Source organism: Chenopodium quinoa, unplaced genomic scaffold (genome assembly GCF_001683475.1).
Source record: "Chenopodium quinoa cultivar QQ74 unplaced genomic scaffold, ASM168347v1, whole genome shotgun sequence".
NCBI classification, from domain to species: domain Eukaryota; kingdom Viridiplantae; phylum Streptophyta; class Magnoliopsida; order Caryophyllales; family Amaranthaceae; genus Chenopodium; species Chenopodium quinoa.
This window is the reverse complement of record NW_018744151.1, coordinates 4,329,814-4,342,751: the sequence shown is the minus strand read 5'-3', so window position 1 is coordinate 4,342,751 and position 12,938 is coordinate 4,329,814. Positions and strand designations below refer to the sequence as shown.

Here is a 12,938-nt window from a genome sequence, read left to right as displayed (position 1 = left end):
TGCATTTTTTGCAAACTTGACATGAAAATTTTATATTCTTTACTTATGTATAATGAATGGGAAAATACAAGTTAATATGCCAGATAAATGAATTTTTGTTAATCTGATGGCATTTTTGTAAATATATTGAAAAAGCAGGGTCATTTATTCAGTACTTTTGGTGAGCTGTCCAGTACTATTTGCTTTTTGCTTTTAATGTTTGGTGAGGAAATTACACATGTACCCCTCAACTAGTACATGAAAAGACGCATATACCCTCCACTGGTACTTGAAAAGTCAATTATACCCCCAGATAAACAAATTTTGTTTATGTGAGGAATTAACTGGGTATCCCTCATAATGAATATATAAGTGACGAATAATAAATTGAAAAGCATAAAAACAAAGTGTGACAAGTAATTAAAGAGAAAGTATAACGTAAAACTTAAGAACTTCGTTTGTTCCATTATAATTCAATAGTAACAAAACAAGCAACATGCGTGTATCAGCACGCTTACAATATAGTAGCCTATACTAGTAGGACTACTAGTCTACTAGGATATATAGATATTTAGAACAAAAGAAGTAACGTTGATAAACCAAGACCATATCAATCACTTGGTTATTATTGTATAAACACTCCAAAATCATATGAATTAGGGGCTCTTTCAAAATTTCGATTGGAGCATCTTCACTATGTGTTCATCTAGCTGGAAGGCCTTGCTTAGTACAGCAACATTAATAGGTGGATCAGCCCCGAAAACGGCGTTAGCAATGGTGACCGTACCAGGGTTTTGGCTGCTTAATCCAGCAATAGCAATAGCAGGATATTTTCCAATATTGAATTGAAAATGAATGAGGCCTTGTGGGAAAACAAACACATCGCCTTTGTTAAGCACCTTAGCGAATAACTTGTTATCGCCGTTAGCAAGGTTGGAAGTTACAAAGCCTACATAGAGGCTTCCCTCAATGACCGTAAGAATTTCGCTTGCACGAGGATGAGTGTGAGGAGGATTAAGGCCATATGGTGCATAGTCAATCCTAGCCAAGGATATGCCGAGGGTGTTGAGCCCTGGAAGTTGTAATGCAGAGACTAGAGTGACAGCGGATTGTACCCTATTGCTAGTGTTCCCGGGCTTGTCTAGCCCATCCTTAAAGAAATCCTCGGGTTTAGCATCCATTGGATTCTTACAAAACAATCCATTCACAAACACTGCAAAATTATTAAATACTCCTTAATTAGCATCAATTTTAAAAATAAAGTACAAATCAAAATTAAAATTAAATAAATTCATAATGTTTGTAATTAAATTGGACAAAAAAAAACAAAAAAAAAAAAACAAAAACATACGTTCATTATTTGGATCGTTTACCGCAACACAGAAGTCTTGTAGCTGAGTAGGATCAGTCGCATAGGCCATGTAGGAAGACATGGCTAAGAAAGTAAGGTAAACAAGAAAATAACGAGCTTCCATCTTAAGTTTTTTATGAAATTGGTATGTTACACTCAATTATGTATGAGAGTATTATTACAAAGTGCAAGTTATAATCTTCTTGCATGCTAATTGATCCTTTAATAGTTCAAAGACGTGCATAGAATTGGTCATTAATTATCATGAAAATTCTTTTTTAATTGTTTTTATTTTCAATGAGGGTAGTTATTTAGTGGTTTAATTTTTTTACTTAGCAGGTAATGACCTCGTCAGTCTTGCATTATTGACATAGTCAGATCATGAATATAGTTTTAAATAATTAACTTAATCAACTAATGTTATAAGATTAGGTTGATCAGTTAGAATAGTATGTTTTAACTAATAATGTAATATTCCAAACATTATGAGTACGTAGGGTGTTTTGATAAATGCGAAAAACAGATAAGCACAATCTAAAGTATATACTTCGTACAAGAGTAAGAATCTAAGATGCATGATTTTCTAACTACTACCTTTATTTTTGTAAAAGTTTAATCAATTACAAACTCTTAAATAAATTTGGTTCCTATATTAACATAAAGATTAATATGTTAAAATAAAAGTCATTATATAGAGTAATGAAAGATTTTTTAATGAAAAATTTAATATATATCGGTGATGAATTTAAGGGGAGTAAGATATGCTAACATATTAAGATATACAATATTTCTCAAAATTTTAATATGTTAGCATATCTTGCACTTTATATTTGTCATTCATTTTTGTTATTTTTTAATGACAATTATTTTTTTTACAGCAATAGAATATGATAACTTTTTATTCAATATTTTTTTATCAACTAGTTCAACCTAATTTGGGCAAATTCTTATATGTGGCTGGCCACATGGTGTGGCCAGTCCGTTTCATATAACGGACTCCGTTATTTTAAATTAAAAAAAAAAGTGCCTTTCTTTTTTTTCATTTTATTACATCAAAAGGTTCTTCTTTCCCAAAGTTTTCTCATTTTCTCGGTTTCCATTTTCTCTCTCCTCAAACTGTTCTTCTTCCTCTCTCTCCTCAAATTCTTCTCCTCAAATTCTCTCTCCTCTAAATTGTTCTTTTCGTTGATAATGACTAAAATCAAGATAATCTTCCCCAAGGGAAAGAAAGGATCGACATATACGCTGAACTCTCCTACTTCTGATATAAATCAAACCCTAATTTTAGTAACTTTTCGAATTTCCTGTCATCTATGCTCTATAATTTGAACAAGCATCGTGAGATTGTTTTGGATGGTGTAAAAGAATTCGTGAGTAGAAATCAAGCAATTTATGAAGAATTACTAGAGAATGAAAAGAAACAAAAGGCAGATGAAATGGAGGCTGCTAAGAAGATGCTCGAGGAGCTTGCTAATGTAGAAGATACAACAATATTTACTTTTTTCATTATGTAGGGATTACTTTTAAAAATTACAGTGTACTTGTTTTAGGGGTTACTCGTTGGTTTTATAGGGTTACTTTTTAGTGTTATAGGGGTTACTTGTTGGTTTTACAGAATTTTCTTGTTAAGTTAGAGGGGTGTAGACGCCCATTTGTGTCTCCCCAAAACCAAACCCGGTGATGAGTACCTTTCACATCGAATCATAATTGAATGAAGCGAAAGTGTGGAAAGTTTAGTGTTGCGGATAGTTTTAATTTCTTTTCTCTTCTTTCTGTTTTTGAAAACTTATTTAAGAAAACAGCCAATCCAGTTTGGTTGGTCCATGATATGGGTCCAATAGTAGTTTAGTTGGATGGGGCTTGACAAGAGCTTTCCAACGATATATTATAAGCCCAATTCCGATGAATATTGAGGAAGTTATGACCAATCTACTAAACTGGGCCCGTTTTGAGATATGCGGCCCAATGATCTTGAGGAGGGCCTAATGTAATTTATCATTCCTAATGCAATTAGGAATGATTTTAATCTTCTAGATTCTTCTAGAAGGTTCTTTTCATTCCTAATTCAATTAGCATTGATAAATTGACTTTTGTTGACTTTTCAGAGTTTTAATTAAAATCAAATAGCATTTTCGAGGAAAATATATGATTTTATCCTCCAGTACGGCAAACTTATCTGATTTTTGAAAACGCGTTAAAAACAGGCTTGGCGCCTGACTCCAGGCACTGGCGCCTGGTGCTAGCCATTGGCGCCTGGCGCCAATTAGCCAGGGTTGGCGCCAGCTCTGTTTTTCGTGCGCCAAACTTTGTTTTGTTAATTTATCTTTTTGGTTGATTTTCTCTATAAATAACGTATTAAAAACTCCGTTTTCATTCACCAATTCTCATCAACAATCAGTTTTCATTCGCAATCATTAATTCCCTAATTTTCTCTTAATTCATTCATCTCTCTCTTTTAAATTAGTCTTTTTCATACAAAATTCCGCATTCGCAAGATTTAGAAACACCTAGCCATATTCGAAGTTATTTTCGCCCTAGACGTGAAAGGTTTAATTTCTGAGGGTTTGGCCCCAAATCTCTATTTCAATTATTTAATTTGATTGTTTTGTTTATTATATTCCTTGAAGTTACTAACGTGTGTATTTTGTTATTAGAAAGAGGTACGAGGCATCAAAGTAAGTGCTTTAATGATTTATTGATTTATTGATGTAGAATTCATGTTTAGATTGTTATCATGATATTCCTAGTATCATGTCTAGGGTAACTTTAATATTAAATATGATTGTTACGATGCTTCCTATGTTCTTCCTAATATTTATGATTGTTAGTATCATGTTAGGGTTAAAGATTAGATTTTTATTGCTTAGTGACATGCTAGAGTTTGTTATTAATCTTGTTAGTATCATGCCTGGGATCTTGCTATTATTATGCTTTAATATTAACATGAACATGATTATGATCATAATTGTTATAATTTATGATGTTTATGAATATTATTATTATTATTTTGACGATTATTATTTTAATATGACGATTATTATTATTATAATTATTTTTATGATTATTATTATTATTATTATTATTATCTTGATGATGATTATAATTTTATTGTCATGATATTTATTGATTATTATTATGTTGCTTAATATTATTTACTTTTTATTGCTTGATCACACCTTTATGCATGTTAAAGGGAATTGGTACTTGTAATCACGTTTAATAAGATATTTGATAATCTTGTTAGGGTTAATTTGATTATAATTCAAGTGATCGTCAATAATAGTTTGTTTGTGCATTAATATTCAACCAACATAGATAAACAGGTTTAGGGTTAATCCTATTGATTGCATGTTAATTAGAAAGCGCACATGAATACGATCAGAATAAAGTAGAGGCCTATTATTAGGGCAGGTTCAATCTATTTTAGGTTGGATTTGTACCTTCATCCCCGAACCCTTATTTGGTTCTAGACCTTATGGAGTTCACGATCTCTTGGATCGTTAAGGGGTGTAACCTTCACCCTGTGAACGGTTTACAAGTTCCTAAAACTTGTTGGCGACTCTTTTGCTCTATCTTCTTCCCTTTTGGATGCCACCGTACTTTAGTGTATGATCACAGTGGGGTTCAAGCTAGGGGTTTAACGCTTGAAATATTCCCCACAGTTTTTTGGCGACTCCGCTGGGGAGGATTTCTATTTTAATTCCTGAATTTGTTTCGGCAATGATTTAGAATGAGTGGATGAGACTCGAAACGTTCTAAGTATTTCATGTGCGTAATTTTGATTAACATTATTGTCATATGCATAAAAAATATCTCATTGGAAAGACCATCCGTAATGAGTTAAAAACATACGATTTTACACGTAGGAAATTTGAGAAATATCTTTCACAACTAGGACCGAAATAACACCGCGCGAAACTAGAAAATTTTATCGAGCACAGAAAGCTGCTGAGGCATGTGGGAAGTAGCGTCAGGGGCCAGAGCTTGGCGCCAGCATTTTAGTCGTAGCGCCAGACGCCAGTATTGGCGCCAGGCGCTACAGTTAAAAGCTGGCGCCAGTCTCTGTTTGCTGGCGCCAATTTCCCCCAATACCGAGCCAGAAATATGCGTTCTAATTTCGACCGGTTTTCGTATTGTTTGCTCGATCCTACTTCCTGATTGAATTTTTTCTCACTTTTCTGAAACCCATATGTGTTCTACATATGGACATAACCCTCTGGGAATTCATGCTCCATCTACCCGATTGAACGCTCCGTGCAACAAAGGGTACATCCGAGATGTTGAATTCACCAAACTATGGAAGCGAGTTTTTTCTAAAGCTCGCGGTGTCCCATCCACTCGCGCCAACCCTTCACGGTTAGGCTTTCGCGCGGTGCATCCGGACAATTAACCATGGACCCTCTATTGACTAAACCATATCCCGAACTTTAGAGAACTAGAGTCATGGTTAGGTTGCAAACTCATTGCATCATATTGTGCCTACTTGACTAATTGTGCATTATTTGTTGTGCATACTCTATGTGATTTTTCCTAACCGTTTGTTTGACTTGTGTTAAGACTAAATAAACTGATTAATGACTAAAGGATTTTGTTTAATTAATTAATTAATTACTTTGAGCTAATAAATAAACATAAAATCGAGTCATAATTCCTTTAAGTCAACCCGGATTTTTATTCCCGTATACTGCACAAACGTCAACTTGTTTTGGTCATAGACGGAGTTCTAGGAAGAACTACGAGTCGTACAACATATGGATCTGTAGCCCCGAGTTTTATCTTTAATTTGGCGTTGATTTCATTCAAATCAAAGTCACAGATAAAAGGTTATGACTAAAATACCACAGTCTGTCAAGTTTAATGCATATACGTGAAGTCTTAACTTAGTCTTTGCTTGAGTCTAGTCACATAGTCTAGCCACATGGTCATGACACGAGTCTTAACGTACTATCTACACTCACTAATCTTAGCACACACTTTGAGTATATGTCACCATGACAATGTCTTAGGTTCATGCATTAGTCGGTCTTTTTCCGTCATTTGAGTTGGGGGTACATTCTATTCCTAATCCTTCATATCCCTCCATCTACATCATTTTTTCTTCACATTCTATTCCAATCTTTCTTCACTTCCTCCATCCATTGCATGTTGAATAAAGTTTGAGTCAAATAATTAACAATGAATATCCCCAAATTCCTTTTCCACAGTACTTGGTCGAGGAGAGAAAGGCGATTAATCAAGGACAACCTCTTTATTCAGGTCTCGCTTTTTGATAAACCGATTCGTCAAAAGAGGAAGGCTAAAAAGATAATGGCAACTCAAGAAGAAGTCAATGAGCTTAGGAACCAATTGGTTACCGTGACTGAGACACTGAAGCTACTCACACTCAAGATCGATGATCCCGTGAAGCAACAACAAATGAACCTCATGCAAGAAAGTTTAAACAAGCTATCTAGTGACTATAAATTTCAGGGGATGAGTTCACAAGGGGTCTCGCTGGACAAGGAACTTCTTCCCCATAAGTTCAACGCACTGACATCCCTAAATTCAAGGCAACAGATAACTTCTGGTCTGGTCTTTGACCGTGCTTCTCTGATCCGATCCTTTATTTTCTCTCTAGAATTTTCAAAAAGTTAATTTTTACCTTTAAAAATTGGTCAATTAATTTCTAAAGTTTAGTAACTTTTTACTTTCTTTAAGTAGTGTATGTTATTGTTTTTTTTTCAATAAAACTGCATTGTTTAAATATAATGAGCTCCTCATTGGTGTAATGATAGAATACTCCGTCCGTATTTTTTTAAGTGTTACACTTACCAAATCCAGTCGTGTTTTAATAAGTGTTACACTTCCTTTAAGTAGTGTATGTTATTGTTTTCTTTCTCAATAAAACTGCATTGTTTAAATATAATGAGCTCCTCATTGGTGTAATGATAGAATACTTCCTCCATATTTTTTTAAGTGTTACAATTACCAAATCCAGTCGTGTTTTAATAAGTGTTACACTTCCTTTTTCTGGCAAAAAGCTACATTAAAATATTACATATCTCTCCTCTCATGATCCCCACCCAAACCCACTACTACTTTTTTTTTATTTTTACTATATCTTTCCTCTCTCATTATTTTTCAATAAACTAACAACTAACCCTACTATATTTCTTTTACAATTTTTTAAATACTCCAACTACCCCACTTATCTCTTATTTTATTTAAGTCAATTAAATTGTCTAAAACTATATTTCGGTCAAACTGTAACACTTAAACAAAAAACACGAAGGGAGTAATATAAATTTTGCTCCTTGATAATTTCAACACCAACATTAGAGACGGGTTAGGTATTTTAAAATATTTTGATACGTTTACATACATTATTAATTAATCTCTTTATTAAAGTGTCGTGTCCAAAAGGTGTGTTACATTGAAAAGAAAACGGAGAAAATATATTCTAGCTAGTAATATAGATATTCCATGGACCATAATGTACTGTAATATCTAACATGAGTGTCAATTATGGGCATGTTTGGCGCTAGCATGCATTTGAGTAGCTTTTAGGTAACTTTTACTTAACAAAAAATGTGAGTGTTTGGAGGTAGCTTTATTTATGAAAAGTTAGAAATATTAGCTTTTGAAAGTAGAGGCCGGTAGCTGTTGAAAATTTAATCTATAGTTTTAAATATAAAATATTGATTTTTATATGTAACAACTAGTCAATCGCTACTTTATCGAACACTCATACCTAAATTATCTATATTCACAACTACATCTTGTTGACAGCTAACAAATACTTTCACATATACTTAGTATATTTTACTCAACACGCCCTAAATAATGTCTTTTTAATGAAGGGAACTACTCTATTATTTGATTTGAGTTGTTATGTGCTTGTTAAATTCATACATCGATCTTTCATTTGTAAATGTTTTATGAAGACTATCTATTAATAATTTGATTATAGTATGATAATATACGACTGTATTGTTTATCATCTACTTTATTTGAATCAATAACAATATTGTGTAAAAAAATCAATAACAATATTTGATTTTTTTTTTTCTTTTTTGACATATAACATTATTTGATTACCAAACCACGCATTCATCACTTCAATCTAGTGATCCTAGATTTGAAGGGTACAAAAGGGAATAATGATCAATAAAGTGCACCGGTCTAACTCTAATTATATACGTACAACTGTACAAGAGTTGATATATTTTGGAATTAAATTAATACTTCACTTTAAAATATATTAACTTTTTTCTGCTTATATTCTAAATTATTTCTTATATTTTAATTTTTTCAGGTTATGTTCTAATTTTTTTTTTCCTATGTTCTAAATTTAATATTCAGCTTATAATCTAAATTTTTTCCTGTGTTTTAAATTATTCTTATGCTCTAAATTTTTTGCTTATGTTCGAATCCCACGTAGGTTAATATTAAAAAAAAAATCAAATATTGTTATTACAGAAATGACATTACTAAATGATCATTTCAGATGATTAGATCAAAACTAATAAACGGCTGAAATTTGTTCATATATAAGATTGAGCTCTTATATAGAAGAGGGTTCTTGTAACACTTTGACTAATGCAATATTTTTTTTGACGGATTTTGATGATTTTAGCTAAGGAAATGTAATTAGTTGTCAAATACATAGTATAATCTTATCCAATTCCCCTTGATTTACACTTTTATAATATCAAATCTATGATATATATTTTATTCTTATTGATAATTAATAATATTGGTGTTCAATATATTGCATTGATGATTAGCATGAAATCAACCGTGCTACAAGAATAAAAAAAATTGAGGAAGTATAACTTAATAAAATGTATTGTATATTATTCAAAGTCCATCATAAAGTATATATCATTGATCATTGTTCCATAACAATTCAAAAACGATATAACAAGTAACAACTAACAAGTAAAACGTGTGTATGTATTAGCACGCACTCATATATATAGTAGGATGTGTATTTAGAACAAGACAACCATAACGATCACTAGGTTGTTTATTGTATGAAATAATACTTCAAAATCGTGGCTTAATCAATTAAAGGCTAATTTAAAATTTTGATTGGAGCATCTTCACTATGTGTTCATCTAGCTGGAAGGCCTTGCTTAGTACATCAACATTGATAGGTGGATCAGCCCCGAAAACGGCGTTAGCAATGGTGACCGTACCAGGGTTTTGGCTGCTTAGTCCAGCAATAGCAATGGCAGGATATTTTCCAATATTGAATTGAAAATGAATGAGGCCTTGTGGAAAAACAAACACATCACCTTTGTTAAGCACCTTTGTAAACAACTTATTATCGCCGTTAGCAAGGTTGGAAGTTACAAAGCCTACATAGAGGGTTCCTTCAATGACTGTAAGGATTTCACTTGCACGAGGATGTGTGTGAGGAGGGTTAAGGCCGTAAGGCGCATAGTCAATCCTAGCCAATGAGATGCCGAGGGTGTTGAGCCCTGGAAGTTGTAATGCAGAGACTAGTGTAACAGCGGATTGTACCCTATTGTTAGTGTCCCCTGGCTTGTCTAGCCCATCCTTAAAGAAATCCTCGGGTTTAGCATCCATTGGATTCTTACAAAGCAATCCATTCACAAACACTGCAAATTTTTAAATACTCCTTAGTCAGCATCAATTTTAAAAGTAAAGTACATATCGTAAATAAGTTAAAGGAAAATGTTATATATAGCTATTAGTGCTACATATAAGCATTAAAAACACTCCTGAAAATTGTTTAAAATTAGAAAATCATGACAAACGCACTATTTACACTGATCTGCGCGTATTTTTGTCATGAATTCCTAATTTTATACAATTTTCAAGTGTTTTTAATGCTTATACATTTGAAATTAAATTGGGCAAAAATCATACACTGATTATTTGGGTCATTCACTGCAACACAAAAATCTTGTAGCTGAGTAGGATCAGTCGCGTAGGCCATGCAGGAAGACATGGCTAAGAAAGTAAGGTAAACAAGAAAATAACGAGCTTCCATTTTTTATTTTTTTTTTCTTGCAAAATTGGTATGTTGCGCTTAATAATGTATGTGAGTATTACAAAGTATGCAAGTGTTATAACCTTCTTGCATGCTAAAGGATCCCTTTTATAGTTGAGGTTGGGGTTAGTACGCTATGGTGTGTCTTATTCATGAAACTTTCTTTTTTCAATTGTTTAGATTTTTAATGAGGGTAGTTAGTTATTGGTCTAATTTTTAACTTGGCAGGTAATGACTGCTTCAGTCTTGCATTTTTGACATAGTCATACATGTAACTTAACTTTATTTAAACAACTAAATCAAAATGTTGTAAGATTAGGTTGATCAGATTGAGTAGGACGTATTAATAATGCAATATCCGATTAGCAAGAGTACGCAACATAGGATCTTTTGATAAATGCGAAAAACAGATAAGTACAATATAAACTATGTAAGACTGAGTTTGCCCCACCTGGTTCACTGAAGCTTAACTCCGATTATATTTGGATTTAAGCTGGGTTACACACCTGGCTTATAGTGGATGTGTCTCCCAATAAGAGATTTTCGCATTTGGTGAGGCTTGAAACTGAGATCTCCCTTAAACGACATCAAGTTGCTTAGCACTTGAGTCAACTCTTGTTGGTTAAACTATGTACAATTAAGATGAATGATTTTCTAACTACTACCTCTAAGTTTTAATTGGAATTTTTTTTTTCTACTGTGTATATTCTATACATAACCATTTTATGGCAATCTTTTACTCCGTATTATTTTTATTTTTGGCAAAATTGGCCGAATATGCACTCAGCAACACGACTTTAGTTAGTGGAGCAAAGTACAACACAACCTTTGGCGGTGGGTGCAAACATGCATTTTTTTTTAAAGGGTAAGAAAAATTTAAACCATTAGGAAGCCCTCCTCACGAGGGGTATTTCCTAATGCATCAGAAGAAATAATAGGGTACAAAGACGAGGAGGTACAAAGAGTAATGTCCATGTTATCACTAACAAGATGACCTACATTAGCGATCCAATCAATAATAAGGTACAAAGATGTCAATGTTATCAAAGGGTGCAAACGTGCAGTTAATGACATACGGAATTAATGAATTTCAACACTGAAATTCCACCTGAGGTACGAATTCTTTTATACTCCTTCTACATTTACTAGGGTGTCCTACGCGTGTCGACACGTGATGCGCGTAAAGGGGCTAGCTCTTGCATAGAAGTTGTACGAAGGGGCTAGCTCTTGCATAGAAGTTGTATTGGCATGTATTTACACCTTCGGTTTAGGAGGTAGACCTGGTGGTTTTAATACGTACTATTTAGTTTATGTGCCTATATGGTAGGCTTTGTAGAAGTATAAGAAAGCCATTAAAATCTTTTATGATAATTATTTTTTAAAACTCATATGAAAGTTTGACAGTGTTATTTCAAAATTATTGTTAAATAATATTTAATTTGCAACCCTTCATATCTTAAGCTATTGTTAGTTTAGAACTCTTAATTGATTTCATGATTCAATAATACTTCACGTGTTTTTCTTCAAACGAATTTTTTGTGAGCTTTGGTCATACGGAGTAATAATATGTGAAATGTTCGTTGTAGCTAAAAACTTAATAATGTAATTTCAATGTTCTACGACCATCTAATATCTACATCTATATCTAATACTAAAGCAATAACCACTTAGTTATATTTTTCCTCTTAAATTCTCTCAATAATTGATACCATTTTTTTCTATCATCGATTTCCCTCGATTTAAGGATTTTTAAGTTATTTTATACCTCTTGATAACATCTGCTCAAATATCATTATTTAATATGAATGTCATTTAAATTCCATAACGTTGTTTATATGCGTGCCATAAATTAATGTACAATTTAAAAGCTAATAAACCTTAACAATAGTTGTAATTAAAGGACAACAAGATTGTAAATAAGAAGAGCAATCACAAAAGAGTAAAAATAAATAAACAGAGTCTTCATACGTAGAATTATATATATATATATATATATATATATATATATATATTTGACGATGTGTATAATTGATGATGTGTTTAATGAAAAATAAACCATTAAATATATTAACGAGTTAGTAAAAATATTAATGAGAGTTAAAACGATAAATACACAATTTTGTACATATTTTTTAGGGTATAGTTGGTATCACACTATCCCTAAGAATTATTTTCTACTTTTTATAAGGAAGGGAGGATATACACATTCCATATTTTATTACTTGCTTCATTTCTTCAAATTTCAGAGTTTTAGAAAAGTAATAAATAGAATGAAAGTGGATTAAAAAAAAAAGGCAAAAGTAAGTATATATAAGTGGTAGGAAAGAGAGTATGAAAATTGAAAAATATTAAAATACGATAGAGGGGAACACTAGTGAAGTGAAAATAGTAAAATATTGTTAAAAGTTTTCAAAAAAGAAAAAATTGAGCAAATAATAAAATACGAGAGTTAATAAGTATATAATTTAAATACAGGATTATTAACAATTGGTAATTTTCACCTTTAAGAATCTGTTACTTTTTTTTTCACCTTTAAAATTAACCCAATTGTAGTTTAGCTTTGGTTAAATAACATAAGGTAATTATGACGGAGCTGACGGTGGCATG

The 12,938-nt window shown here is 32.3% G+C and overlaps 2 protein-coding genes across 2 annotated transcripts; both read right to left on the bottom strand.

Annotated features, from left to right (window-relative positions):
• Positions 1-413: 413 nt before the first annotated feature.
• LOC110693680 (germin-like protein) lies at positions 414-1,548 on the bottom strand. The gene is made up of 2 exons (XM_021870839.1): positions 1,331-1,548; positions 414-1,192 (listed from the first exon to the last, which is right to left on the bottom strand). Exons 1-2 carry the CDS (start codon positions 1,452-1,454, stop codon positions 648-650), a joined length of 669 nt encoding a protein of 222 aa, XP_021726531.1. The 5' UTR covers positions 1,455-1,548; the 3' UTR covers positions 414-647.
• A 7,617-nt stretch (positions 1,549-9,165) lies between these two features.
• LOC110693677 (germin-like protein subfamily 1 member 17) lies at positions 9,166-10,424 on the bottom strand. The gene is made up of 2 exons (XM_021870837.1): positions 10,208-10,424; positions 9,166-9,936 (listed from the first exon to the last, which is right to left on the bottom strand). Exons 1-2 carry the CDS (start codon positions 10,329-10,331, stop codon positions 9,392-9,394), a joined length of 669 nt encoding a protein of 222 aa, XP_021726529.1. The 5' UTR covers positions 10,332-10,424; the 3' UTR covers positions 9,166-9,391.
• Between the last annotated feature and the right edge of the window lie 2,514 nt (positions 10,425-12,938).